Raw genomic sequence first — 27,002 nt, 5'->3', positions numbered from 1 at the left:
TGGGAGCCTGTGGGGCTGCACTGTACCTCTCCCTGCTCTCTCCAAGGGTCAGGGGTCAGCACATCCCGGCGCTTCCTTCCTTACATGCAGTCCACCTGCGGGGCACAAACTGGAAAGCTCAGGGAGAGGTGCCGTGCAGCTCCAGCGTCTGGGCTGCAGCCCCCCTCTATGTTACGGCTCTCCCCACAGCCTCCCCTCCCAGCCTACCACCACCCCTTATCTCCTGCAGGTACATTTTTGCGGCTGCAACTTCAGAAGAGAGTTTTGGAACAAGCTGAGCACTGGCCAGAGATAGGTTTGCAGGGCTGCAGCCAGGAAAGGCATGTCCCAGCACTTCCTTCCCTCGCTGCAGCCTCGCAAACCTGCCTGCAGGTAGGGACTTTTTTCCAAAAAAGTTGCTATTAAGTAGCATACTGTTGTCACTAATCTGAATCCCATTAACGTTGATGTTAATGGGATGGGATTGGTTCCCAGCAATATGTTGCCTTTAACCAGAAGTTGCTAATATCAGGATTACTTTCAAGTGGAATCTACTGTAATATGGAAAGATGCAATATTTTTTGGTTGGCAGAGTTTGTATTCACTGGAAGCCCATCTTCATCGATTTGATTAATCTGGGTAACAAAAGGTACATCCAACTACTGAGACTTGTTAAATCTGTTATACCAAAGTGCAGGAGTTCTTTACTTGTTCTGTACAGGAGTTCTTATATTAGAGGAATATAATGCTATTTACTTTTGATGAAGACTTTTTCCCTATAAGGTGAATGTCCTGGCTAAATTCCAAGTAGGCAATTGCATTTTTGCTTGCCTAAAATTCTACTGTTTCATTTTTATACGGTTAGCTCCACTTGTTCTAGACCATTTTGTAGTATTGCTGTGAGTGATTTAAAGACTTTAACTGTAGGTGGAGTAAAGCTCATATATAAAGTTTGCCAAACATTTTGAAACCTTTCAAATAAAGGTACTCTAAAAACATAAATTATCATAATTAAAATTCAGTCAGGGTAGCAGCAGCAGGTTCACATGACTATAATGTAGCTGTGATGTCACGGAGAATGGACTTTCATCTCGAACAGTCCCTTGTAAGTCTTCTTTCTTCATCAAGAGTCAGTATGGAAGGATTTAGGCTTCTTAAATCCCTTAAAACTGCATCTTCCAACCTCATCCCTGCCTGACATCGTGCTCTACTTTCTTCAGCCTCAGCTCTGTAAACCTTGTACAGAAGCATACCTTCTTCTGCACATTGGACATGATTCCAGCATTGGAGTCGTCTTCTTTTTAAGTGCGGCCCAATTTGCTGGGATCATCTGAGTATCTCGTCTTTTGTGACAAACTCAAGCCAATGAATGTTAAGAATACGCTGTAACTTTTGACATTGGAAACTGTTACTTTTCTCTCCTCAGAGTTTTGAGTGGTGTGTTTCTGCTCCATATAACAGGGTTGTCATCACTCAGTGCATTGATGGCATATCGTATCATATCGTAGTTGTCACACAGACATCCCACCACCCAAACAGATCTGATGAGTGATTTCTTCAGTTATGCAACCTCCTGCTGTCAAAAAACTATCTAGATAGTTAAAGCTATTCATCCATTTGACGTCATTACCATCTACCTGCAGTATCAGAAGGCCGTTCCATTTTATGAGGCATGCATTGCTTTAGTTTTATCACCACTGATCTTAAGTACTATACATTCTGCAGTTTTTCTCAGCTCTTCCAGCATTAGCTGTAGATGGTCAGTAGTCTCTCCAAGCAAGGAAATGTCATCTGCATACTCAAGATCCTCTAAAGATAAATCTTTAATTTTCACACTTCCTACTTTGTCCTCAATCAGCTTTGTCATCAGATCATCTATTAGAACATTAAATGTAGGTGAAAGAATGCATCACTAGTATACTCCTGATTCTTCTGAAAACCAGTCTGTAAGACAGCTGTTGACCCTCACACAACTAAGTGTACCACGGTACTGTTCCTCCACTAGGTATGCTAAGTCCTCAGGCACCTCATGCTGGTGTAACTGAGTCCAAAGCAGCTGCAAAGTCTATATATGAGATGTTAACTTCCTTTTCTTGGTTAAGTCATTTTTCAGTAACATTGTGAAAGGCATATATAGCATTGTCGGTTGACCTGTATGGAAACCACACTGATTGTGTCTTATTTTAGGGCTGAGACAGTATTTCAATTGTTTGAACAGTATGATTGTAAACCCTTTCCTTGGAACTGACAGAAACATTCTTCCCCTGTAATTTGAGGAAGTTGATCAGTCTCTGTTGTTTAAGAAGAGATGATGCAGCTGCTTTTCCAGTCCTCTGGAGCGTGACCTGTTTCCCAGACTTTAAGATGACTCTATGAAGCCAGTGAACTAAATCCGGACTTCCATTCTTTAGCAGTTTTGCTGAAATGTTATCCAGGCTAGGTGCTTCATTATTTCGTAGCTGTTTGTCTGCAAGTATCAATTCCTCTAATGTCCCTGGCCTATTTTCTGCTGGGCTCATTTTTTTTTTATGAAGTTGTAGTTCATATCTTGGTGGAGATCTATTCCTTAATTCAAAAAAAGTTGTGCATCGATGTCCTGGCCGTACTTTCCATATTTGTCCTTAGTTGGCAGAAACTGCAAGAGTGGGTATCCAGTCCAGACATTTCCATGTGCACTTTTGGTGATGTCTTTTAGAAGCTCCCTCAGAGTGCTGCACCATACCATTCCACCACTGATTACCGTAATTCCTACGGTCCTCTTAACTGCTCATTCAAGATATTTCTTTTCCTCTATTGCCCATTTCTTCTTCCTCCTCCTTCACTAATTCACTGCTGATCTTCAAGTGCATCCAGTTTACATTGCACTTTTTGTCTTTCCCATAATTTGATGGCATCACCTGTAATCCAGTGTTGCTTTTTGTATTTCTTAATCCTAGTTCTCCAGCGATCTTTGTAATAGAATCACAAAACGAAGTCCATTCTTCCTCTGTGGTAGACTGCGGGTCATCCTATATGGAATATTTAGAGAAATCACTACTGCATAACTACTTGTGATCGCTTTATCATGAAGCTTATAAATACTGAAGTGTTTCAATAAGGTAGGAACCTCTCTCTGAAACATTATTAAGCAGAACAACACTGTTGCTGTTAGGAGTCAATGATCGGATTCTGGACCAAAATCAGCTCTCCTAAATACACATACATCCTGGATGCGTTTACTCAGGGGGTTCCAAACAAAAGTGTAATCCAATGTTGCACTGTTGCCCAATAGATATTGAAATGTATACTATACAATTCTTGTGCTGAAACCAGGTAACCCTTAAAAATAGTCCATGTGTGGAAGCAAATTCTAGCAGACACACACCATTACCTGACTTCTCATCCAATAAGCTGTATGGCCCCAGTATGCATTCAAATCCAGTTTTATCATAACCAGTTCTTGCATTTATATCCTGAAATGACAATTTGATGTTGAAGTGATGTACGAGATACAATGTCATCTAACATAGCATTAAAAACAGCTCTTTCAACATCCAGCCTTACACTGTGCGGGGCGTATGCACTAATAACTACCTCACATCCTCCATTCAGACTGAAAATGGTGGCTATCAGGTGTGGAGAATAAGCTTGCCATGTAAGTAGTGCAGAATGCACATAGATCAGCACTCAACTTTTCCAATTCTTTAGTTGAGAGAGTGGTTTTTCCAACAACTTAATGATCGAATATTCCACAGACCATCCTCAGATACTGATATCATTGCAGAAGCAGACATATCGTCTTTATATCAGGTGCTTCCCCCCCAGTCTGGTTTATGGAAGAACCATCATCATACGGTCTGACTCTTCTGTGCATAGTAGAAGATTTAGATGAATCCCAAAGTTTGGTTCGATTCTGAATAGCAGATGAAGCTGCTGAAGTTTTATGTCCTTTTCTTCCATGTGTTGAAGCTGAGACGTTTTAGGGCAGATGGGGGCAAACTACGGCCGGTGGGCCACATCCGGCCCGCAGGACCCTTCCGTCTGGTCCCCGAGCTCCTGCCAGGGAGCGGGGTCAGGACAGGCTTGCGGAGGAGCCAGCCCAACTCCCCGACAGCGCAGTGAGCGGGGTGGAGGCTAGCCCCTGGCTCCTCCCCTTCTGCTCCCCTCCCTTGCAGTCACAGTTCCCCCAGCACTTGGACAGCATGGTTGCAGCTCCGGCAGGGCGGCACGGCTACAGCACCACCAGACCTGGTGCTCCAGGGCGGCGCGGTCAGGGGGCAGGGGGAGTTCTGGGAGGGGGCGGGTGGTCAAGGGGCCTGGGCCCTGCTGCCGGGGACAGGGGCAGAGCAATCCAGGGCCCCCCTCCACCCTCAGCATGCTTAGCCCCTGTCCTCAGCAGCCAAGCCCAGACAGGGAGCGAGCCCTGCCCAACTGCCAGGGAGAGCAGCCCAACGAGCAGAGGAAATGCACAGGAGAAGGACTGAGCCCCCCCTTCTCCCCACCCCACAGGTAACATGGGACGGGGAGAGCAGGAAGGGTTGGACGGGGGGTAGTCACAGGGTGGGGAGCAGGAGAGGTTGGATAAAGGCAGAGGTCCCGAGGGTGGTCAGGGGGTGGGGAGCAGGGGGGATTGGATAGGGGATGGGTGTCCTGGGGGGATGGTCGGGGCAGAGAGCAGGGGTGTTTGGATAGGATGGAGGAGTCCCGGGGGGCAGTCAGGGGCAGGGAGCAGAGGTGGGTGGGGTGGGGGTTCCGGTGGGTTGGATAGGGGGTGGGGCCAAGCCATGCCTTGCTGTTTGGGGAGGCATAGCCTCCCCCAGCCTTCCCCACCCAACCCTCCATACAATTTCTGTACCCAATGTGGCCCTAGGGCCAAAAAGTTTGCCAACCCCTGTTTTAGGGGGATGGCTTGCCAGGCCATCACCCAATCTTCCCACTTCATCCCGCCTTGGGACCAGCATGAGGAACCAGTAGTGTGGTTCAGACATAGTATACATCATTAGTTATTTTAAAAAAATAAATCCTATTTTATATTAGGACTGACTAAAATTAACAAAATCTAGTAAATTCAGAGTTAACTTTTGAACACAGATATTTTCCAGACAGCCAGCAAAGTACTGTGAGGATGTACAATATCTATATTTCTAATACCAGTAGACCTATTTCAATATATATAAAATCATACACACTTTTCAATTCATAGGTACAGGAAGTGCTGCTGTTATTTGTATAGTACCAAGAGCAAGCTCAACTTACAAGCCAGTAGGAAGACCAGGTCCCTGCTCTGAGAGCTTAAATCTATACACATACAAAGAAGTGGGGAAAGGGAGCAATAGAAAGAGGCCTGATGGAATGGTGAAAGTTAAGCATTTGTTTAGTTTATGATTTTATTTGGATATTTTTCTATCGTGTCTTGATTATTCTGTGTGTGATTTTCAAGTGTCTGTTGGCATCTGTGTAATGAGAGGGCTGAGTGGGGTTTATAGGTCTTTGAAATTCAGGGGCTGGCAGTCAGAACAAGACTGGGAGCAAGCAACTCTTGAATTCTAATTCCAGCTGTAACAGATTCCTTCTGTGGTCTTGAGCAGTTCACTAAAGTCTCTGTCTCAATTGCTGTCCCTGGAAAACTGAGAATTTAGTAGTACTTACCTACTTCCCTGGACCCTGGGGGAGTTTATGAGGAGTAATTATTTAATGTTTGTAAACCATTATTCAAATACCAAGTACTATTCTTGTTAAGGAAATAATGAGAGTTTTAGTTTAGAACTTTTTAGTGTCATTGATTTGTTTCAAAACTTTAATGTTTTAAAATAGGGTTTTTTAATTAATTTCCTTTTGTTTTTTATGTAAAAAATCTGATTACTAAGAATTTTAAAAATAATTACAGGATATCAGAACACACTGAACAAATATCTTTGTGCACAAATTGAGTTAAGCTCCTAGAATGATTTATTACTGTAACTTCTAACTTCAAAGTAGTGATGAAAGATGCCAGATACAGCAGAATTTGCCAACTGGTAGCACGCTGTGATGCAACTGCTCAGTATCATGACACACATTTAAAGAGAGTTGCTTGAAAGAAATAAAAAATACTGTGATACTTCTGTCAGGAAATTAAAATAAGAACATCTTGGACTCACTTAATCTTGTCAGTCCATAGCATGGAAGTGTGGAATTATACACATCTAATTATTTTATTACTTAATTTTACTTATAACTCATATTAAAACGCTTATCCTGCATTAGAGATGCCTTTGATGTAATTAAGAGTAGAATTTTGTAAAGATAAAACTGGCAGCTTCCCTAAAACCAGCAGAAAAATATAACCAACTAGATAGATCAAATGTAAACAATACCTCAGAAACATTCCACCACTTCTACCAGTACCTACCTGGCCTTCCCAAACCCTGGCTCAATAAAATTAGGCTATTTTGCATCAGGGAGGAGGAGTGAATTCTAAAGCAGAGTGTCCATCATAGCCCTGGTCTACACTAGGAGGGGGGATCGATCTAAGTTACGCAACTTCAGCTACATGAATAACGTAGCTGAAGTCGACGCACTTAGATTGACTTACTGTGGTGTCTTCACCTAGGTGAGTTGACTGCTGCCGCTCCCCCGTCAACTCCACCTGCGCCTCTTGCAGCGCTGGAGTACAGGAGTCGTGGGAGAGCACTCGGGTCGATTTATCGCATCTAGACTGGACGCGATAAATCTATCCCCACTGGATCGATCGCTGCCCGCCGATGCAGAGGGTAGTGTAGACATACCCATATAGAGAACACCCTGTTCGTGGCTCCCATTCTTTTATACCCCACGGATTCTAAGGTTATGTCTGCACTTAAAACGCGACAGGGGCACAGTGGTTCTCCTGTCAGCATAGGTAATCCACCTCCCCAAGAGGCGGCATGTGGGTCCATTCTTCCATCAACCTAGCACTGTCTACACAGGCAGTTAGGCCAGTTTAACAACGTCGCTCAGGTGTGCATTTTTCACAACCCTGACTGATATGGTTAAACCTAATTTTCTAGGCCAGGCCTCAGCGGAGTTCCTTTGCTGACACAGGCACAGGGACAAAGAGATTCTCTCAAATAGGCAGGTCCCAAGCCATTTAAGACTTCGTAGGTCAAATTCAACTTTTCAGCAATAGCTTGAAATCAATTGGATCAGTTTAATGTGCTGCTTGTGAGATACACTACAGACTGGGTTGACTTAAGGGGTAGTCTTGAAGAGTGCACTGTAGTAGTCTAATCAAGAGGTGACAAAGTACTGGTGACTAATCAGGTTTGTATCCAAAAGAAGTGATCTGAATAGCCAAGCTCCGGAAGCTGAAGAAAGCTTTCCTTAGACATCACTGCTCTATGATTGTTCACCAATAATACCCCCATATTGAGAAGTAATAACAAAGGACAGGAACACAACTTCAAACACAGGGGCAAATGTAATCCTCTTTATATCTTCTGGTTGCTTCCTCAAACCTTACCTAAATTGAGTCCTCAACCAATAGCAGGAGCTGGATCAGATTTGATAGGGAAATAGTGGAGTGTCACCAGCCTAGTGAAAACACTTCTGTTCATGACAGGTTTCAGAGTAGCAGCCATGTTAGTCTGTATTCACAAAAAGAAAAGGAGTACTTGTGGCACCTTAGAGACTAACCAATTTATTTGAGCATAAGCTTTCGTGAGCTAAGTGAGCTGTAGCTCACGAAAGCTTATGCTCAAATAAATTTGTTAGTCTCTAAGGTGCCACAACTACTTCTGTTCATGGTTTCTCACCAGACCTCCCAACAGTTTCAAACACACATTGAACAAAAGGGATGAGGGGGATAAAAATAACTGTTCTGTCTTAATTTCTTATTGTCATGTCTCTATCATGGTTTTTCTTATAAATGTGTAATACAAAGCCTTTACTAGGAAGTTAGATATTATGTGCATATTGTTCTGTTTCCTGTTGTTGGAACACTGCCCACATTTATGTTGTATACACACATACAAAGGATATCAATCACTTTTTTATTGTCTTGGGGGTCCTTTCAGAGTTGAAGAATGCTTTTTACCTTTAATGTGAATGCTCAGTTCATAAATTTAGTTGATTTTACAGTACTACATAGGTTCAATTACTAATTAACAAACCATAATAGTATTTATTTCGCAGCTGATGTGAGTCCAGTAATGCTTATTTAGTAGTGGTAAAATGCTGTTGGATGGTGCTATTAAGATGGTAAACAGACCTTTTCAGATAAAAATGTATGCAAGAATATACAGATCCTTAAGTGCACCCATATTAATTAAAATACTGTATGTACAATGAAATGTAAATAGAATGAAAAGGTGCTCAGAATAAATCACATTTTTCTGTCCATATTATGAGACTATTGCTCATTGGAATAAATAATACTATGTTCTCCCTCAGTTGTGATGCTTACATTACTTGACATTTCTCACGATTTCTGCATCCTTAGCAGTCATAATTACAATAGAAGTTTGGGATGATATATTTTCATTTGTTGAAGGTTTATTTAGTTCTCTTTCTCAAGAGCACAGAAAGTACTGAAATCAATCTGAGAATGTTTACTACTAGAATTCTGATGACCCAGGTCATATTGTTGTCTTACATCAGTTGTGCCTCTCATCCTCAACTGAAGGCAAAAAAAATGGCTTAATCTCGTGGGGTTAAATAAAAGAAGGAATGCAGTGCAGGGAAGATTCCTTTTATGCAAGCAACACAGAACTTGCAGTGATGACTGAAAGTGCCTGTGGGCATTTGGTCCCTATTGGTTCTCACATCAAATGCAATGATGCCCACAGATAGCCTGTATTGTTGTCAGTTAAATGGGATCATGAGTGTCTGAAAGGTGTTTGAGAATGAACTGAAAATCATTTTCACAAGTGGATGATTACTTCTGCCACATGTTAACCGAACTCTATCAGAATGGCCCAGTTTTTTGAGACTGCATTAATTGCTCCTTCAACCTTGACTGAGGTTTCTCTTCAAGAAAGCCCTTTGCTGGACTAAACTGCTATATGTATTGATTTTTCTTTCTGTATTTTTTCATTGTTTGTGATAAATGAAGCCTTGTAAAAGTAGAGGATTTATCATTCAAGATGTAAATTGATTGCTTCATTCCTTAGAATAAAAAGCTAGACTAAAAATGATCTGTGTTGAAGTAATAAGTCCTTTTCCCTTTTTTCCTAGCAGTGAATAGTTCCAGTATTCCACACACAATTAGAATTTTCAGCTATTCATTAGTGCTGATTTTTCATCAAAAACTAAATCCCTGAACTCTCACAGCATGAATTTAGTGCAAATAATCTGCCACCCTCTTTCATTTTTGACACATATGCCACCACATAACTGAAACTAAATTACAATATTTAACTGTTTTTGAACTTTTGTAATATGTGGATATGTACTTTGAAAAACCTTTAAGCTTATTGTATATAAAATTTTTTCTCAGATTTAGCAAAAACAGTTTTCGCATTGCAAATATTTCAGGAGTACAACATTCAGTAAATTTGTTTTATTTTCAGATAAAAGGATATTGACTGCCCTTACATTGTTATATAAATAAAATCAGCATCCATCACAGTTTTTATTTCATCCAGAAAATTAATTATAAAAATTCCATGAAATGTGTATTAATTCTATTTTTGTTGTTGGAAAAAATACGGCAAGCAGTATAGAATAGATAGTTTTAATCTATTACTTTAATTGATTATAATACAATTCTGAGTTCTACAGCTCAACTCTTTATGTGGATTGAAAATAAAAGGGAAATATAGCATGTTCGTTTGACAAAACAATTTTCAAGGCTATTATTAAAACAGCAAACTTTTAAGAAGGTTTTATTTTCTAAATAATTTTGTGTTGAATTTCAATCCCTATTATTATTAATACTACTAATGTTAATATATGTTCATATTGTCTTGTTTTATCTAAAGGCCCTGATTATGATTGGGGCTCCATTGTGCTAGCCTCAGATTACTGCCAAATTAAGAAAATGAACAAATATACAGAGGTTGAGGGAGCTGGACAATCAAATATATACATTGTTAATATATGTACATCTTTTATATTTGTGTGTTTGAAATTGTGTGATTACATAGATCAATAAATAACAACTTTTCCCAACTTGCCTTCAGCCTACCCATTGAACACTGGCAAATTTGTAATAGGTGTTGTAACAAAAGTGGATCTTGAGAAATAGAGCTGAAGGTGAAGCTATTTCGTAATAAGCGAAGTGTAATAGTACTTTTTCAGAGGCCTCCATCTAAATATGTAGCCAAATTGTAATAATTCAAGAATTACCTTTGACTGTCTCGATGGTGGAACCAGAATTAAAGAGAGCGAGAGAGAGTACATGTAGTAAATTGTACGATATTTTTGAGGAATATCGTATCAGCTGTATCTGCATATGATTTTTTGGAGTTTTACACAAAATATGTTTGTTTCCCAAAGAGAGAGAGAATCTATGAGAGAATGACTGCTGTGTTTTTCAGTATGGCTGAAGATAATCAAAAGGGCATATACCCCAAGGTATAGTGTTAAGGGCATATTCTGTGCATGGAGTGATTGATCAGCATGTGTAAATGAATGAAGGTACACACAGGGATAGATTTAAGCAGCAAGCTGCAACTTTATTAACTGAGCGGAGGGCAGAGGTGCCCATATACCAGGCATTTAACTGGGTCCAGTGTGGGGTTACAGGGCTCCCACCATATAACTAATAACTAAGGGTAGACCCTCCTAAGCCTAGCCCCTATGATTCAGCTCACTTCTGAGCCCTCTTGCCCTCCCCCTGTATGAGAGTATAAAGGGTACAAAGAGGGACTTTGGTTTGCAAAGATTTCAGGTCTTCCCTTCTCCCAGAGGCACCAGGTCCGCCAGTGAAATCCCAGGTCTCTTTCACCCAGTCCTTAATTTGTAATGAAAGAGCTGCCGGAGCACAAGCAATTTTTTTTACTTTCATAACTGATGTGGCAAGCCTAGAGGAGCTGGGACTCAGCCCTGGTACAAATTAAGCATTGCTTTCACCTCTGGGATCTGTCCATTTTACCATTCTTCCCAGTGAGCCCTGGCCACAATTTGTGACAAACTAAAATTCCTATAAATTCCTAATATGAAATTTCCAAGTGCTACTCCACACAGAATGAATGTTTAACTCTTTATGGTGCCACAGGAGTTTTCACATGTGGAATGAAGATATGACATAGCCCTGGGTAATTACTGAAATGTTCTACAGTAGGAAATAGCACTTCTGTTTACAGAGAGCCCTGGAAGAGGGATTAATAGTTTAAGATTATTGTTGTGTGTTTATAGTGATTTGTAAAACCAAATGCCATAAGGCTTTGCTTCTCTGTGTTAAATCCCCGCTTTGTGTCAATAGTGCTAATTTCTTTGTTACCTAATCCTATATAAGAACAGCAGATTTTACAGTTAAATAGGCAGCGTTTTCCTCCCCCTTGCTCTCATTCCCCAGAGAAAGCTGGTATTTAACATCGTACTTACTAGAGGAATATAGGCTTTTTCCCCTATATTTTTAAACTGGTTTTGAGTTGATGGTAAATTTTGAGCATTGTGCCCATTTAAATTACAGTAATAAAAAAAGAGTATCGAAGAGAAGTTTTAATTGTAAACAACCATGTGGGAAGAGAAGTTTTAAAAAAAACAAACAAAAAAACCCCACCACCTTTTTTCTTATAGAAAGACTTCATTCAGAGATCAAATGTTCATGGATCATCATACAATTAATATGTCCTTTGTCATTTCTCCATGCTATGCTCATTTGGTCTCACAGAAGACCTTTAGTGTGGGGTGTTCAATTTATGCTGCAACCCTAATGGATTCCAGGCCTACAACCAGCATTGCTGGGCATGAAAGGATTATCCTGGAGTCGGGGGATCCTCTGATGGCATAGAGATGGCTCCCTTTGTAACCGTCTGAGTATGTCTACCCTGCAGTTAGGCAATTGTGGCTGACCTGGGCCAGCCGACTTGGGCTTGTGGGACTCCATGTAAGGGGCTGTTTAACTGCAGTGTAAACAGTCTGGGCTCAGGCTCTAGGACCCTGCAAGGTGGAAGGGTCATAGAGCTTGGGCTGCAGCCCGAGCCAGAAGATCTACACCAGTAGTTCTCAAACTTTTGTACTGGTGACCCCTTTCACATAGCAAGCCTCTGAGTGTGACAGCCCCCCCCCTTATAAATTAAAAACACATTTTTATATATTTAACACCATTATAAGTGTTTGAGGAAAAGCGGGGTTTGGGGTGGAGGCTGACAGCTCACGACCCCCCGAGGGGTCCCAACCTCCAGTTTGAGAACCCCTGATCTACACAACAGTTAAACAGCCCTGCATCCTGAGTCCCAGTCAGCTGGCATGTGCTGGCTGCGGGTGCCTATTTGCAGTGTAGACATACACTAAGGGGCCACACCCAGCGGTAAGTGCACATGGTCAGGATGTTCCTGTATCTCAGCAATTTCCAGCTCTTTACTCCTAGCTGCTGTGTTGGCCCCAGGAGGCCACTGGCATCCAGCATGATTAAAGCATCACTCCTCTGAGTTATGCCAGAAGACTTGCTTGGCAGAAGGCGGGCTCAGGATTGAGAGATCACAAATCTCACCTGTGCACCCCCTTTCCTGAGCTGCTCTGTGGTCTCCTTTGTCCCCAGGGATGAGACCAATATTCTGTAGATGTTTTTGTTACTGTTCTTCAGACATTTCCATTCACACTTTTCCCTCCTGCAAACATGATCACTGAAAAGAAAGAAATTACAAGGGAGAAGAATGGGTATGTGTTGGCAAAAAAGAATAAATGTTCCAACCTAGGGGAAAGTGTTTGCCTCTTTTAAAGTATATATGAAAAGTAAAACAAGTCACATTACACATTAGAGTATGTTTCTGGCACTCTGTGTGGTAAATACATATATTATTGGCAAACACTAAAAATTCTCACATAAAACAGTTAAATATGTGCTCCCAGTATGCCCTTTCTCTGACAGGTCTGATTTACACCCCCAGTTTCTTAAACTTTCTTTTTATCAAATTCAAGATAATCCTACAATTGAGAGAAGATGGGAATTACACAGCAGGCTCTAGAGTGTTCAGCCAGAACACAATCACACAGCAGTCCTGCAAACAAACCTCTGGTATACAAACCAAATTGTCTGATCTCACTAGCACAAAAAAACCCACGGTGCTCAAGTAAAGCAGAATTCTTACACATTTGTAACAGGGCATGAACTAAGGGAAGATAACGCCATGTTTTAATAATGAGGGGAGAGGTTCAGTGTGTGATATAACAAAATGATCACAGTCTGATTAAAAACAGTTGTGTCCTATACATTCTCAGTGGGCAAAAGTTATATCCTTCGCCTGTAATAACCATACAGTGCAAGAATCTGTTTAGAAACACAAGCGCATTTTCTTCTGTCCTCTGCAAAAGTGAGTGGAAGGAACGAGTTAGTGCCTGCACCTTACTGCTAACAGGGTGCAGAACACAGGGGATTGAGCCCAAAAAGACAGCAGAAACCAGAGATCCACAGGTTTCAGAGTAACAGCCGTGTTAGTCTGTATTCGCAAAAAGAAAAGGAGTACTTGTGGCACCTTAGAGACTAACCAATTTATTTGAGCATAAGCTTTCGTGAGCTACAGCTCACTTTATCCACAGGGAACCACAGTCCCAACCCCTTGGACCTCAAGCAGCTGTCCCCTCTGTACTCCCATGCAGCGATGGCTGCATGTTAGAATCAGACCCTGTGCTATTGTGAACTCAGTGCTCCCATTACACTCTATGCCTCTGTGGACAAGAGACATAGAATACACAGAGGAGAGTTAATGCTGTCTCTCATTTTTCTTGTAGAGCAGCTGATAGTTTGTAAAGTAACATACCTCTTAGCCCCTCCTTGTCACTTTCTGTCCCATATCCCACCTTTTCTTAGTGAGGCATGGTCCACAGATCCTACAGTGAGTTTTCAGCCTTGCTTGAAGTTTTGGAGGCAGAACTAGCTCTTTCAGTCATCAGGAGGCCTTAGCCTCCACACTCGGAGGAAAAATCAGTGTTTCTCTACCTCCTTAACTGCAGGTAGACAGACCTTCTGCTGCAGAGCTTCAGGTTTGAAACCAGTCAGATTCTTGATACCATGATTCTCCTCAGTGCTTTAACCCAGGACTGTCAGTTTGCAGTGCTGTTTGCGCGGTCTCATGTGGGTCAAGGACACTTAAATACCACTTTTGGTTGTCCTCAAACTCAAGGGAAAAGAGAAAGAGAAGTGCTCACCCATGTTTGGGACTGGAGTTCCCATCACTACGTCAGAAAAGGAAAATGCATGATCAAGAATCCAAAAATCTGTGACCCTGAGATGTCTACTATGGCACCATCAGTGCTGAGGGCTTTTCTCATTTTGCCAGTGATGTCGATGCCTAGGACTCTGGGTTTCTCTTCTATATCCTTATTTGTTGTGGGGCGTTCAGCACTTTCACCAGAGTTCATACCCTCTGAATATATGCTTTTCTGGGGAATGCTATCTGAGCCCAGCCCCATCAAATCCAGACACTGAATTGGAGTTTTGTACACGGGTTTTGTTCCATGAATTATACTAGTTATCCTCAGTGCAGTCTGGCAGGCTCATTGGGACAGCTCCTGGGCAGGGGTTGTGGTGTTCTCCCTCAGGTTCTACAAGGCGCTCTCTCTCAGCTTTTCTGGGCTGTTGGGGACATTCATTTCAGACCACCTTCTTTTGCCCTCTGACATTATGAGCAGGCTTGTCCTCCTCATGATTAGGAGTCTGACAATCATAAAATGAAAAAAACAGTTATAAAACTTGCTGCTAGTCTGCACCCTTCTGCTGCTCCTAAGATAACTACAGTGTTGCTCTTCCGCCCAGACTTTTACCAAAGTCTAGAATTCTCTGTCCCTGGGAACACGAAGTCTAGTTTTTTATTCTCTACACCAGGTGAATCTGTATTTGGGAACCTCAGTTTTATTTACATTAAAGAGAATGAAGTCCTGTTTCCTTGATGGCAGTTTTATATTTGATCGTCTTCCCGCATTGGCATTATGGTTGATGTTATACAAAACTTACCCACACTCAACCGTGTTGAAGAAGTAACAGCAAAAAATTAGAAATACAAAGTAAAATCTGCACGGAGCAAAAAATGTGAGCCTGCAGTCTAATTCTTTGACAAAAACACACACTCGTGTGTGTGTGTAGCCATAAGTGTTCTAATTCGCTAAGTCATGTTTCTATTCTGTCTTTCCCTTTTTTTTTCAGTGTCAATTGCTTGCATAAAAGAGCCAAGCAGATTAGTCTTTTTAAATATCAATGCAATCAGTTTGTGTCTGTTTCTCGTTGTCATATTTTTAATTACAGTCTAATTTTGAGTGAAAAGGAATATTTACACACTTGCATTTTTAATGGCTTGAATAAATAGAAGAGAAAATTACTTCTGTTTGGAGATGACTGCTTAATTTAAAGGAAGGATTGATAGTTGAATAATTGTTTTCATTGGCTCCTCTTTATATCACATTGTTTATTCACAGATGACATTTTTTTAACTTGGCAGGTATTTATATGCTCTTGGACAGAAGGTTTGGAAAAGATGGAAAAAACGCTACTTTGTTCTTGTTCAGGTTAGTAGTTTCTTTGTCTGCCAAGTTTGGATGGTGAAGTTTCTGGAAATGTACTCTCAGAATGGTAAAATCTTACCTGTGATTCTGCAATGTTCAAGCAGCATATTCTCCTTTGTAAATACATACCTTCAATTTATGTTCACAGAACTCTCCCAGATTTTTTAGCAGCATCATTATTTTTATTTATAATATGTTCAGAGAACAAAAGTGTGAGGGCATTTCACATACACATAGACCAGATCCTGCTCAGAAGAACTTCGGAATAAGAGTTCAATTTTAAAGACGCTATTGAGTGAAATTCTATGGTCTTGAACTATCCCATCAAGCATGGCCCTTTCTAACAGCATTCTGTTCAGTGAAAAAATTAAAAAATATTTGTAAAAAGTAAAATATATTTATCCTACCTGAATGAGCTAATTCAACTACTGTGTTCTGTATTTGAAATTAAATAAAAGTAACAAGGTACTACTATGTTATACTTTTTTGATGTTTTAGTTTTGTGTGTGTGTGTATGTGTGGAGAGAGAGAGAGAATCCTTTCTATATTAGCCATTTAATTATAGAACTATGGGGTTAGAAGGGATCACAGGGATCATCTAGTGTAACCCTCTGCCAAGATACAGCATTTGTTGAGTCTAAACCATCCAAGACAGATGGCTATCCAGCCTCTTTTTGAAAACCTCCAGTGAAGGAGCTTCCACAACTCCCCTAAGTAGTTTGTTCCATTGTCCTAGTGCTTTTACAATTAGGACATTTTTCCTGAGATTTAATCTAAATCTGCATGTTGTAGTTTGAACCCATTGCCTCTTGTCCTGCCCTCCATGGCAAGAGAAAACAATTTTTCATTTAAACCAAATATGTGAATAATAATTTTGGAATAGAAATGCATATGCTTCTTACATGAGTTGTCAGACTGGAGCAATTTTAATTAGTGTTTAAAAAATCAGCATGCCCTCTGTGCATTCTCAGGATGATGATTGTTTTCAGGTCATGGTTGAAAATGTGATGTACTTTAGAGTCAGTTCTTCTCCTTTGTGTGTCCCTATTCTAACTGGCAGAAAGGTGCCGTCGTGATGATATGAATCTCCTTGAGTACGTGTTATTTATATTATTGGTGGGCCTGTGGGGAGTTCATCAGCCCAAGGATTTCTAAAACAGTGGATAATTATTTTACTGGAAACCCATCTCCTTGCTCTAGCATTCTGTCGTTCATCCACATTCAACTGCTCCCCTTTGCCACTCCCATTCTGAGAGTTTAAAGGACATTAAGCAGAATAATAACTATCCCAGACAAAATCCTTGTTCAAATTAAAATAAAAGTTGAAAGCACTTGGATCTGGTTTGGCTTCGATTGAAGTCAATGGCTTCAGTGGTGTGAAATCAAGCTCCACCCTATGACTTTAGGGTAAAAATCTTTATAAGAATGCACAGGCTCACTGGGGAAGAGGAGTAGGCACTTTAGTTAGGCTTGACAAGTTCTTCTGAGCCTCTTAAGGCTCCCAGGGGAGGTTTTAGGGCCCCTTATGAGCCTCCCAAGGCTTAGCGGGGTGGGGATGACGCTGATGTTGCTCTGTAAGGCTTGTGTATAGGCATTGAACCTCTTAAAGTGCACAGAAGGGATGGAATGCCTCTCATCCTGCTGTTCCCCCATGCTTCCTTCCTACAGCCCCCCTGTTCTACTGCCCTCTACCTCACAAAAAGGCTCTATTCTCTTCCTATTTGTGGACCTCCTAGACATGAAAGTCCTAGAAAGTGAGCACCTTAGCAGACCTAGGGGGGTGGATGGAGAGGTTGTGGAACCAACTAGGAGACCAGCTCAGTCCAATAAACTTAATTTTAATGATCTCCCACTTTCTGTTCTCCAGCTAGAATAGAGGGGAAAATCATTACAATAATTTTCTAACTGTGATGATCTTCTGCACTAGACACCAGCGCTTTATTTTGGCCCATATCAGTAAAGTTGGTGCATGATGTCAGCATGACAGAATCATAACATGAAGTAGCTACAAAAATCAACAAATTATATTATACAAAGATACTGTGTGAATTTAATATTAGCTATACAGTCAGGCCCTGCTTATTGATGTGATCTATACATGCTACTTGTCTCATGTTATCAGTGCAAGTGAAAGATTTGAAATAAACATGTAACAATGCATATCAACCTGTTGTACTGATTCATTATTGACATTCTTGGTGATCCTCCCCTCTCTCTCTGTCTCTTTCATATCTGTTTGACTTACATCATTAAAGCACTAAGCACATAAAATTCAGTTATATGATAGATGCCTTCAACATGGTTTACACATGGTCTTGAATTATTATTCAAGTGTGACGTTAATGTGTAACGCTGATGTGCAGGAAGATGTTGTGAGTGATGTGGGAGTGTGGTTACTCCCTTTTATTTAGAAAGTATACCTGTCTGAGAGGGAACAGTTTGATAGCATAGAATGGATACAACTGGCTTTTGAGTATTTGGAAATTCTAACTACTTCCGTTCTGTGATATAATTGTTTGTTTGTTCCTTTTAAAATCCAGTCACTTCTTTAGAAGGCTATCTATCCATCCTTCTTTTCAAACTGGAAAACGACAGGGGCACAATATCTTATATTTTAGAGAGGAAGAAAAAAGAGTCAGTTCTGATATTTTATCTTGCATACAATCTGGTAATATTTTCTTCTTCCAATAAGCCAAATAGACATTTCTGTTATAATTGTAATTCATTCCTAGTTGTTTTTTTCATCATTAAATGCCAGAAGTCCATCTGCCCAGATATTGGGGCTCTTGTTATCTCAGACATGTTGGCTAAATCTTGCTGTCTTTATGACCTGCCACAGAAATCCTTAGAAATTTTGACTGAGTAAGGGCTGCAAGATTTGGTCCTGTATATCTTAGCTATAAGACTTCCATGAAAGAATTCATTTTTGAACCATGGACCTTACAGTTTGTTTTCAGTAAAAATGGGTTGGAAAGATTCTAAACGTGAAACACTTTGTCCTTTCCTGTTTTTAATTTACAGACAACACAAAATTACTTGACATGGTTAAGTCCAAACTGTGAGGAGTTACAAAGAGGTCTCACTAAACTTAGGTGACTGGGTAACAAAATGGCAGGTGAAATTCTGAGCTAATAACTGCAAAGTAATCCACATTTGAAAAAATAATCCCAGATATACAAAATGGTGGGGTCTAAATTAGTTGTTTCCACTCAGGAAAGATATTGAAGTCATCATGGATAGTCCTCTGAAATTGTCTGCTCAGTGAGCTGCAGCAGCAAAAAAAGCTAACAGAATGTTAGGAACTATTAGGAAAGGGATCAATAATAAAACAGAAAATATTATAGTGCCACTATATAAATCCATGGTATGCCCACACTTTGAATATTGAGGGCGGTTCTGGTTACCCAATTTTTAAAAAGATATATTACAATTGGAAAAGTTGTGGAGAAGAGCAACAAAATGATTAGTGGGATGAAACTGCTTTCATACAAGGAAAGATTAAAAAGACTGGGACTGTTCAGTTTAGAAATGAGACAATTAAGGGGGATATGATAGAGATCTACAAAATCATGAATGGAATAGCGAAAGTGAATAGGGAAGTGTTACTTACCCCTTCCCATAACACAAGAAGTAGGGGTCACACAATGAAATTAATAGGCAGCAGATTTAAAACAGAAAAAGTACTTCTTCACACAATGCTTGATCAACCTGGAGAACTCTTTGCTGTGGGATATTGTGAAAGCCAAAAATATAACTGGTTTCAGAAAAGAATTAGCTAAGTTCATGGATGATAGGTCCACCAATGGCTATTAGCCAAGATGATCAGGGACAAAGTGCTTTGGGTGTCCCTATACCTCCATCTGCTAAAAACTGGTATTGGACGCCTGGGGATGGATCACTTGAAATTGCCCTGTTCTGTTACTCCCGCTGAAGTATATGGCAGTGGCCACTGTCAGAAACAGGTCACTGATCTAGATGGCCATTCTTATATTCTTATGGTTAGAGTTAATATTTTACTACCAATGATCTCATCTACCAATTTCTAAATGTGGTGCTTGGACTTCCCTCTTCAGCCACCTAGGGATGAATTTGACACAGGACGAAGTATGTGATGTCTGTATGTCTAAAACTTCCTATACTGAGAAATAATTTGTAAGGCTCACTAACCTCTCTTCCTTAAGATCCACTTCCTCTATGATGCCTACAAGAAATCCATGAGCTGTGTTGACTTAGTTGTGTGGTAGTACGGGATAGTTGGCCATCCTTACCGGGTGAGGAACTCTATCCTTGGAATTCTGAAAAAGATTTGAGCATTGTGGTGGATGATCAGCTGAACATGAACTCCCAGTGTGACACTTTCGCCAAAGGGCCTAGCACAATCTTTGGATGTACAAACAGGAGAATCTTGAGTAGGCTATGTTACCTCTGTGTTTGGCAATGGTGTGCCCACTACTGGAATACTGTGTCTAAATCTGGATTCCACAATTCAAGAAGGATGTTGATAAATTGGAGAGGGTTCTGAGAAGAACCATGAGAATGATTAAAGGATTGGAAAACATGCCTTATAATGAGAGACTTGAAGAGTTCAATCTGTTTAACTTAACAAAGAGAAGACTAAGGGATGATTAGATCACAATTTATAGATATCTAGATGGGGAACAGAAATATGATAATAGAAGGCTTTACAGTCTAGCAGACAAAGGTATAATAAAATCCCGTGGCTGGAAGTTGAAGCTAGATAAATCCAAGCTAGAAACAAGACACAAATATTAACAGTGGGAGTAATTAACCATTGGAACAGTTTATGAGGGTTGTGGCAGGTTCTCTGTTACTACAAATCTTTAAATCAAGATTGGAAAAGATATGTTCCAATTCAAAAAGAAAAGAATTCAGGGAAGTCCTGTGGGCCTGTGTTAAGCAGGAGGTCAGACTAGATTATTGCAGTGGTCACGTTAGCTTTAAAATCTATGAATCTATGAACATTCAACCAAGCTATAAATATAAACTAGTAGCTTTAGTTTTGTATATATTGTTGTTGAGTTCTGTAGCTTTCTGTAGTCTCATCTCACCAACTCAGTCACGTATCCTAAGCTCTATCTCAAAAATGTAAGAAAAAGAGGAAGGTTCTTATATGCTCTTCAAGTTTCTCCGTGAACTAGCAGTACCCACACCCTATCTCCTGGGTAGGAGAATTCTGCAAGGGCATGAGCCACACAGGAGGTGCAAATTTTTATGCATAGAGAGACATGGTGAGTAAGGTAATATCTTTTATTGGAGTAATTTCTTTTGGTGGAAGAGACAAGCTTTTGAGCCACGCAGAGCTCTTCTTCAGGTCTGGGAAAGGTACTCAGAGTATCGCAGCTAAAGGTGGAACAGATTGTTTAGAGCTGTGACCTCTGGGGGTCCGCAGACTGTATCTAAAGGGTCTGGGAAAAGGTCATTGTTACCATAGAACAGTGGTTTACAGCCTCTGATCAGCAGATTCCTGGTGGTCCACAGACTATATCTAAGATTTCCAAAGGGGTCCGCACCTCCATTCCAAATTCGTTAGGGGTCCACAAATGAAAAAATGTTGAAAACCACTGGTTTAGAGTAAATAGTTGACATGTTCTAAGAGACTATTCAAAGTGAAGTGGCCAATTAATACCTTTGCAGTCATAGGACAAACAAAGGGAGAGGGGAGGGTTAGTGGGTTACAGATTGTTATAATAAACCATAAATCCATTTCTGTATTAAGTCCATGGTTTTCAGTGACTAGCAAAGTTATGAATTAAAGCTCCTAGGCTCATCCTTTGAAGGTTTTGTGCAGGTTTCCTTTGAGGATGAAGATTGAAAGGTCAAATATGTAGTGATTGCTTTGTGAAAAGTGTTTGCCCACAGGTGATATGGTGTTTTTGTGTTTTATTATTTTCTGTGTGAGTTCATTCGAGAGCGTAGTGATTGTCTCATTTCACCCACGTAGCTGATATTGAGGCATGCAGTGCACTGGATGAAGTACGCTACCTGTTGTGATAGGCACGTGTAGGACCCCTGGATCTTGAAAGATGAGTTGCGGGGGGTATTGGTAGCAGTGGGGTTATGTCTGCAGATTTTGCATCTGTTGTTCTGGCAGGATCTTGTGCCACTTTGAGTTGCTGTGTCCTCGTCTGTGGGGACCTTGCTTCTGATGATGAGCGATGATGAGGTTGCGGGCTTGTATGAGGGCCAGAAGAGGGGATTCTGGAAGTATTTCAGGATGGGGTCCCCATCGACTATGTGTTGTAGTTGTTTAATGATAGCCCCATATCGGTCCCAGTGTAGGGTGGTAGGTGACAACTATGGGTGTGTGGTCAGAGTGGTTTTTTTCCCATTATGAAGCAGGTTCTCGTGGGATATTTGGGTGGCCCATTCCATGATCTGACCTACTTCTCTGGAGGAGTGTCCTTGTTTGCTGAAGGCGGATTTAAGTGAGTTAAGGTGTGTATCCTGGACTATCTCCTTGGAGCATATTCTGTGGTATCTGAGTGTCTGGCTGTAGATAACAGATTTTTTTGTGTGACTGGGGTGGTTACTAGATTGGTGAAGGGAGGTGTGGTGGTCCTGTGGGTGTCTTGTATATAGTTATTTGTAGGATTTCATTGTTGAAGTTGATTGTGGTGTCCAGGAGGTTGATCCTGGTGTGGGAGTGTTCTAGTTTGATGGGTGGTTAGTGGTTATTGAAGTTTTGGTGGAAATCTGTGAGGGAGTTTAGGATGTCTGTTCAGAGGATGAAAATATCATTGATGTGTCTCAGGTATAACATTGGTTTCATAGGGCATTAGTCCAGAAATTCTTCCTCAAGGTGGCCCTTGAAATCCTGGCCTCATAGATTTTATACATTAAAATGTGACAGTGCACTACAACAAAAGAAAGTGGGCGCACACTTTATAATCATAGAGCCCAGTGAGTGTTGATTTTGTAGATTTATTTTTAAATCTTTTTTCCTAGGAACTTTTACAATTTGAAAATATTTTAGGTTAAATGTATAATTTTGCTTTACCATTATACTGTAAGAAGGATTTTTTATTAGCAGTACAGTATATTGTTGGGCTTGAGAGTATGATTGCATCAGTTAAATATCCAGTAAAACATAAGGGAAATAGGGTAACTAAAGAATTTATAGCAGGAGGTAACACCTGTGCCTCCCTAATTCCAGCCCAAACAATCTGCCACCTTGTTGTGAGACAGCAAAGAGAATCTGTAGTGACCCCGATGGGAGTATAGGGAAGGGGACTGTGGCTCAGGTTCAATCACAGTTTTCTGTGGTGGGGGGGGATCATTACTATAATTAGTACCAGTGGCTATTGACGAGTCTGTCTGTAAATGGCAATATGTGATTCATGAAAAAATATGTGGAAAAATAGCAAATGTGAGCTCAAAATTACATGCCAGATGGGTACAGTTGTGGTGTGTTGTTCATATCCAAGTGAATACACAGCATTACTCTAGCTTGGAATGGTGAGGGAGGGTTTAACATACATTTAAAAGGGTAGCAGTGAACAAAAATAAGATATTTTTTCTTTCCTCCTTATTGTAAGCCCTTTTTAGTAGGGACTTGTCTCTTATTTGTTCTACTAAGCACCTTGCACACTTTTGACTGCTGCAAAAATAATTAACACTAATAACAATAACGTTGTGGCAGGAGCACTGATTCCTGATGAGACAAAAACTGATGCAACTAAAACAATGTTTTTGGAATATACATGAAAACCAAACACCTTCACTTCTTTAGCTGAGCAGATCAAGTTACCCAATTGTCCATCAATGATATTTCAATAATCATACATCAGCAGCCTTCATAGTTTATAGATTGTAATAGTCTTAATTAACTTTTATTTGTTTTTTATTATTTGGATTTATATAAACTATTATAGCGCCCACAGATTCAAATCAGGATCAGGGTCAAGTTTTGCTGAGCATTGTATAATACATAGGAAGACTTGGTCACCAACTCAAAAATCTTAAAATCTCATGGAAGACGAAACTCACTGGATGAGTGTAACAGACCGTAGGAAGGAAGGGTATGCAAGGAATGTGAGGTTAACATTGTTAATGTTACATAGGCTAACAGTTTGCACAACTTTAGGATTTTGAATCATGTATGTTATTCTTAAAACTATTTTAAATATTCCCTAGGAAACTATAACCCTCAAGCTCCCTTTATGATGTGGCTCTGTACCTGCCTGCTGATTATCCACTCTCTCCTATTAGGTTTTATATATACAGTGTCTACAAAACTATTTTCACAACTCCCTCAGACCATGGGCGCCCTCCATCCCTAGGGTTGTCTAATCGCGCAAACCCAAAAACCCTTGCCCCACCACTTCCCCGAGGCCATGCCCCTGTCCCACCCCTTCTCTGAGGCCCCACCTCCCACTCATTCCATCCGTCCTCCCTTCGTTGCTCGCTCTCCTCCATCCTCACTCACTTTCACCAAGCTGGGGTAGGGGGTTGCAGTGTGGGAGAGGGTGTGGGCTGTGGGAGGGAGTTTGGGTGCAGCAGGGGGTGCAGGGTGCGGGCTCTGTGAGGGAGTTTTGGTGCAGGAGCAGGTGTGGGGTCGGGCTCTGGGAAGGAGTTTGGATGCAGGGTGCAGGCTCTGGGCTGAAGCAGGAGGTTGGGGTACAGGAGGGCGTGTGGGGTACAAGCTCTGGGAGGGAGTTTGGGTGCAGGAGGGAGTGTGGGGTAGGGCTCATTTCCACCTGGCAGTCAAGCTTTGAATGCTATACTCCACCTCCTAGAGTCTGGAACTGCTGAGAAGATATGGGAGACTGTTGGAGCCGTATGTCCCCCAAATCTTCCCTCTCTAATAGAGGTGGGGGTAGTGAAAACTTGTCTTTTCCCTTCCCCCTGCCTTCTGGTGGGGAATGCTTCACCTTATGGGCTGGGTTTCCTTTTAAAAATTGGTATACCTTGGTGAAATTGTTTTACAGACCATTTTCAGGTTTGTAATAAACAAAAACGTATAGTAGCTTTGCATTTTGTTATGAATAAACTTTAACATGCAAGCTAATTAAGCATGTGTATGAGACCCTGATATTTGGTTCTGTGGAAATTATGAGCTGCCGAGAACTCCAGTTACAGACAAGAAATTTACATTTCTTCCTACCTAACAGTGCTTAATTTGTGCCAGAGCTTGCCGTGGCTGAGCCCCAGCACCTCTAGGCTTGGCAGTTCATAGACCTGGCACTTCTGGGCTTGCTGCATGAGTTGTTAATGTAAAAAACTTGCTTGAGCCCTGGCACATCTTTCATTACAAATTAAGCAGTACAACCTAATATTGCTATTTAAGAAGATAGATCAGTTCTATTTTTATCTGAAAATATCTTTTCTCTAACTTCAGACTTCACATTTTTGACAGTTATTTTCTGAATTATCAGGGGAAACTTCCTTTAGCCCAATTACTTGAAAATGTATTTCACCACTTTTCCAGCTTTTGTTTATGAAGAAACAACAAAATGTATATTTTCATAAATTTGTAGATTCCAAGTCCAGAAGGGACCATTGTGATCATCTAACCTAGCACAGGCCTTAGAAGTTCCACAAAATAATTTCTCAAATATATCTTTTAGAACAAAATCTAGTCTGGATTTAAAAGTAGTCAGTGGTGTAGAATGCACCACAACCCTTGGTAAATTGTTCCAGTTGTTCATTACTCTCAAAATTATGCCTTATTTCCCATCTGAATTTGTCTAGATTCAACTTCCCGTCATTGGATCTTGTTATACCTTTCTCAACTATGTTAAAGAGCCTATTATTAAATATTTGTTCCCTATTCATGTTATTGTTCTGTTGTCCACAATGAGGGTTTTCCACCTTCCTGTTTAGCTTCTCATGTGGCCACTGACAGAGATAGGTAGCAGACTAAATGGACCATTGATGTAATCCAATGAGGCAATTCCTGTGTCCCCATGTTTTCTGAAAGATTTTCTATTATTTTATTCTCTTTGTTTTAGGATTTGAAAAAGTTTAGGTTTTATATATTTAAACAAAATATAAAACTTAACGTTGATTTTGAGAAATGTCCCTTTAGAAAAATGTAAGTAAAGCCAACAGACTATGTTGCACAGTCCTTAGGAGACTACCTTATGATGCAAATCGGTGCAGGAGATATTAGGAGTGAGCCTAGTACCAAGTAATTCACGATGTCTTCACAGATGTACAGTAATTGCAGGAAAAAACTGGAATATAAACATTATCACAATTAGTTAATTACTAACTACCTTTATGATGCAAGTCATTGGTGTGATATTGTTATTTAAAGCTGCTAGTCTGAGAAGACCGATATGGATACAGAACAAACTGGATCAGCTGGTAAGAACAACATGTGTTTTAGCGTATAGCCAAATGCAGGAACATTCAGCTGGGAACAAAGATTGTAGGTCACATTTGCAAGATGGGGGTCCGTATCTTGGGATTTGGTGATGCTGAAAAGGACTTCAGTGTCATGGTAGATAACCAATTGAACGTGAGGTCCCAGTGCAATGCTGTAGCTAAGAGAGCAAATATGATCCTTGGGTGTATAAGCAAGTGAATATCAAGTAGAAGTAGAGAGGTGGTATTGTCTCTGAATATGGTATTAGTAGACCATCACTGTTATGTTGTCCCAGTTCTGGTGTCAACACTTCAGAAAGGATGTTGAAAAATTAAGGGGGTTCAGAAAAGAGCTGCAAGGATGATTTGCAGTCTGAAAAAACATGCCTTTTAGTTGAGAGACTTAAGTACAAAATATATTTAGTTTATCCAGGAGAAAGTTAAATGACTTGATCCTGGTCTACAACTATCTGCATGGGGAAGAGTTCTTCTTATAGTAGATCTAGGCAGAAAAAGGCACAACAAGATCTAACAGTTGGAAATGGAAGCTAAATAAATTCAGGCTAGAAATAAAATGTAATTTTTTAGCCGTGAGGGTAATTAACTGTTGGAACGACTTACTTTGGGATGTGGTAGATTCTCTATCACCTGTAGTCTTTGTAAATCAAGACTCATTATTTTTCTAAATGATATGCATTAACTCAGACAAAAATTATGGACTTTCTGCATACCTGGGTAAGGTTCTATGGCTTGTGTGGTTCAGGAGGTCAGACTAGCTGATCATAATGGTCCCGTATGGCCTTAAAATCTGTGAACCTGTGTGAAAGAAAATTTTAACCATTTTGGCCAGATTCTGCCACCCTTACTTATGTTGAGCTCTACCTTACTCCTAGGGTAGTCCCATCTAAATTGATGGACCAAGCTTGAGGAGTGAGGTTGCTGTTCAGTGTGAGTAAAAGAATCTGGCTCTTAGCCAGCATTTGCTGCTTATTTTAATATTTATAGATGTATCGGACTAAATTAAATAAATATTTTAAGTAACAGATAATATACAAAATTTGCATACAGAATCTCATATATGTACATATGCACTT

At 40.5% G+C, this 27,002-nt stretch overlaps 1 protein-coding gene across 3 annotated transcripts in view; it reads left to right on the top strand.

The window, feature by feature from the left end:
* CADPS2 (calcium dependent secretion activator 2) overlaps nucleotides 1-27,002 on the top strand; it is a 561,163-nt gene that overhangs the window by 362,138 nt on the left and 172,023 nt on the right. For all 3 annotated transcript variants that reach the window (XM_077834502.1, XM_077834493.1, XM_077834509.1), the window contains exon 9: nucleotides 15,516-15,582. In XM_077834502.1, coding sequence (XP_077690628.1) covers nucleotides 15,516-15,582 — 67 coding nt within the window. The remainder of the gene's footprint in view (nucleotides 1-15,515; nucleotides 15,583-27,002) is intronic.

This window comes from Eretmochelys imbricata, chromosome 1, assembly GCF_965152235.1.
Source record: "Eretmochelys imbricata isolate rEreImb1 chromosome 1, rEreImb1.hap1, whole genome shotgun sequence".
NCBI classification, from domain to species: Eukaryota; Metazoa; Chordata; order Testudines; family Cheloniidae; genus Eretmochelys; species Eretmochelys imbricata.
This window is presented reverse-complemented; position numbering and strand designations above follow the sequence as displayed.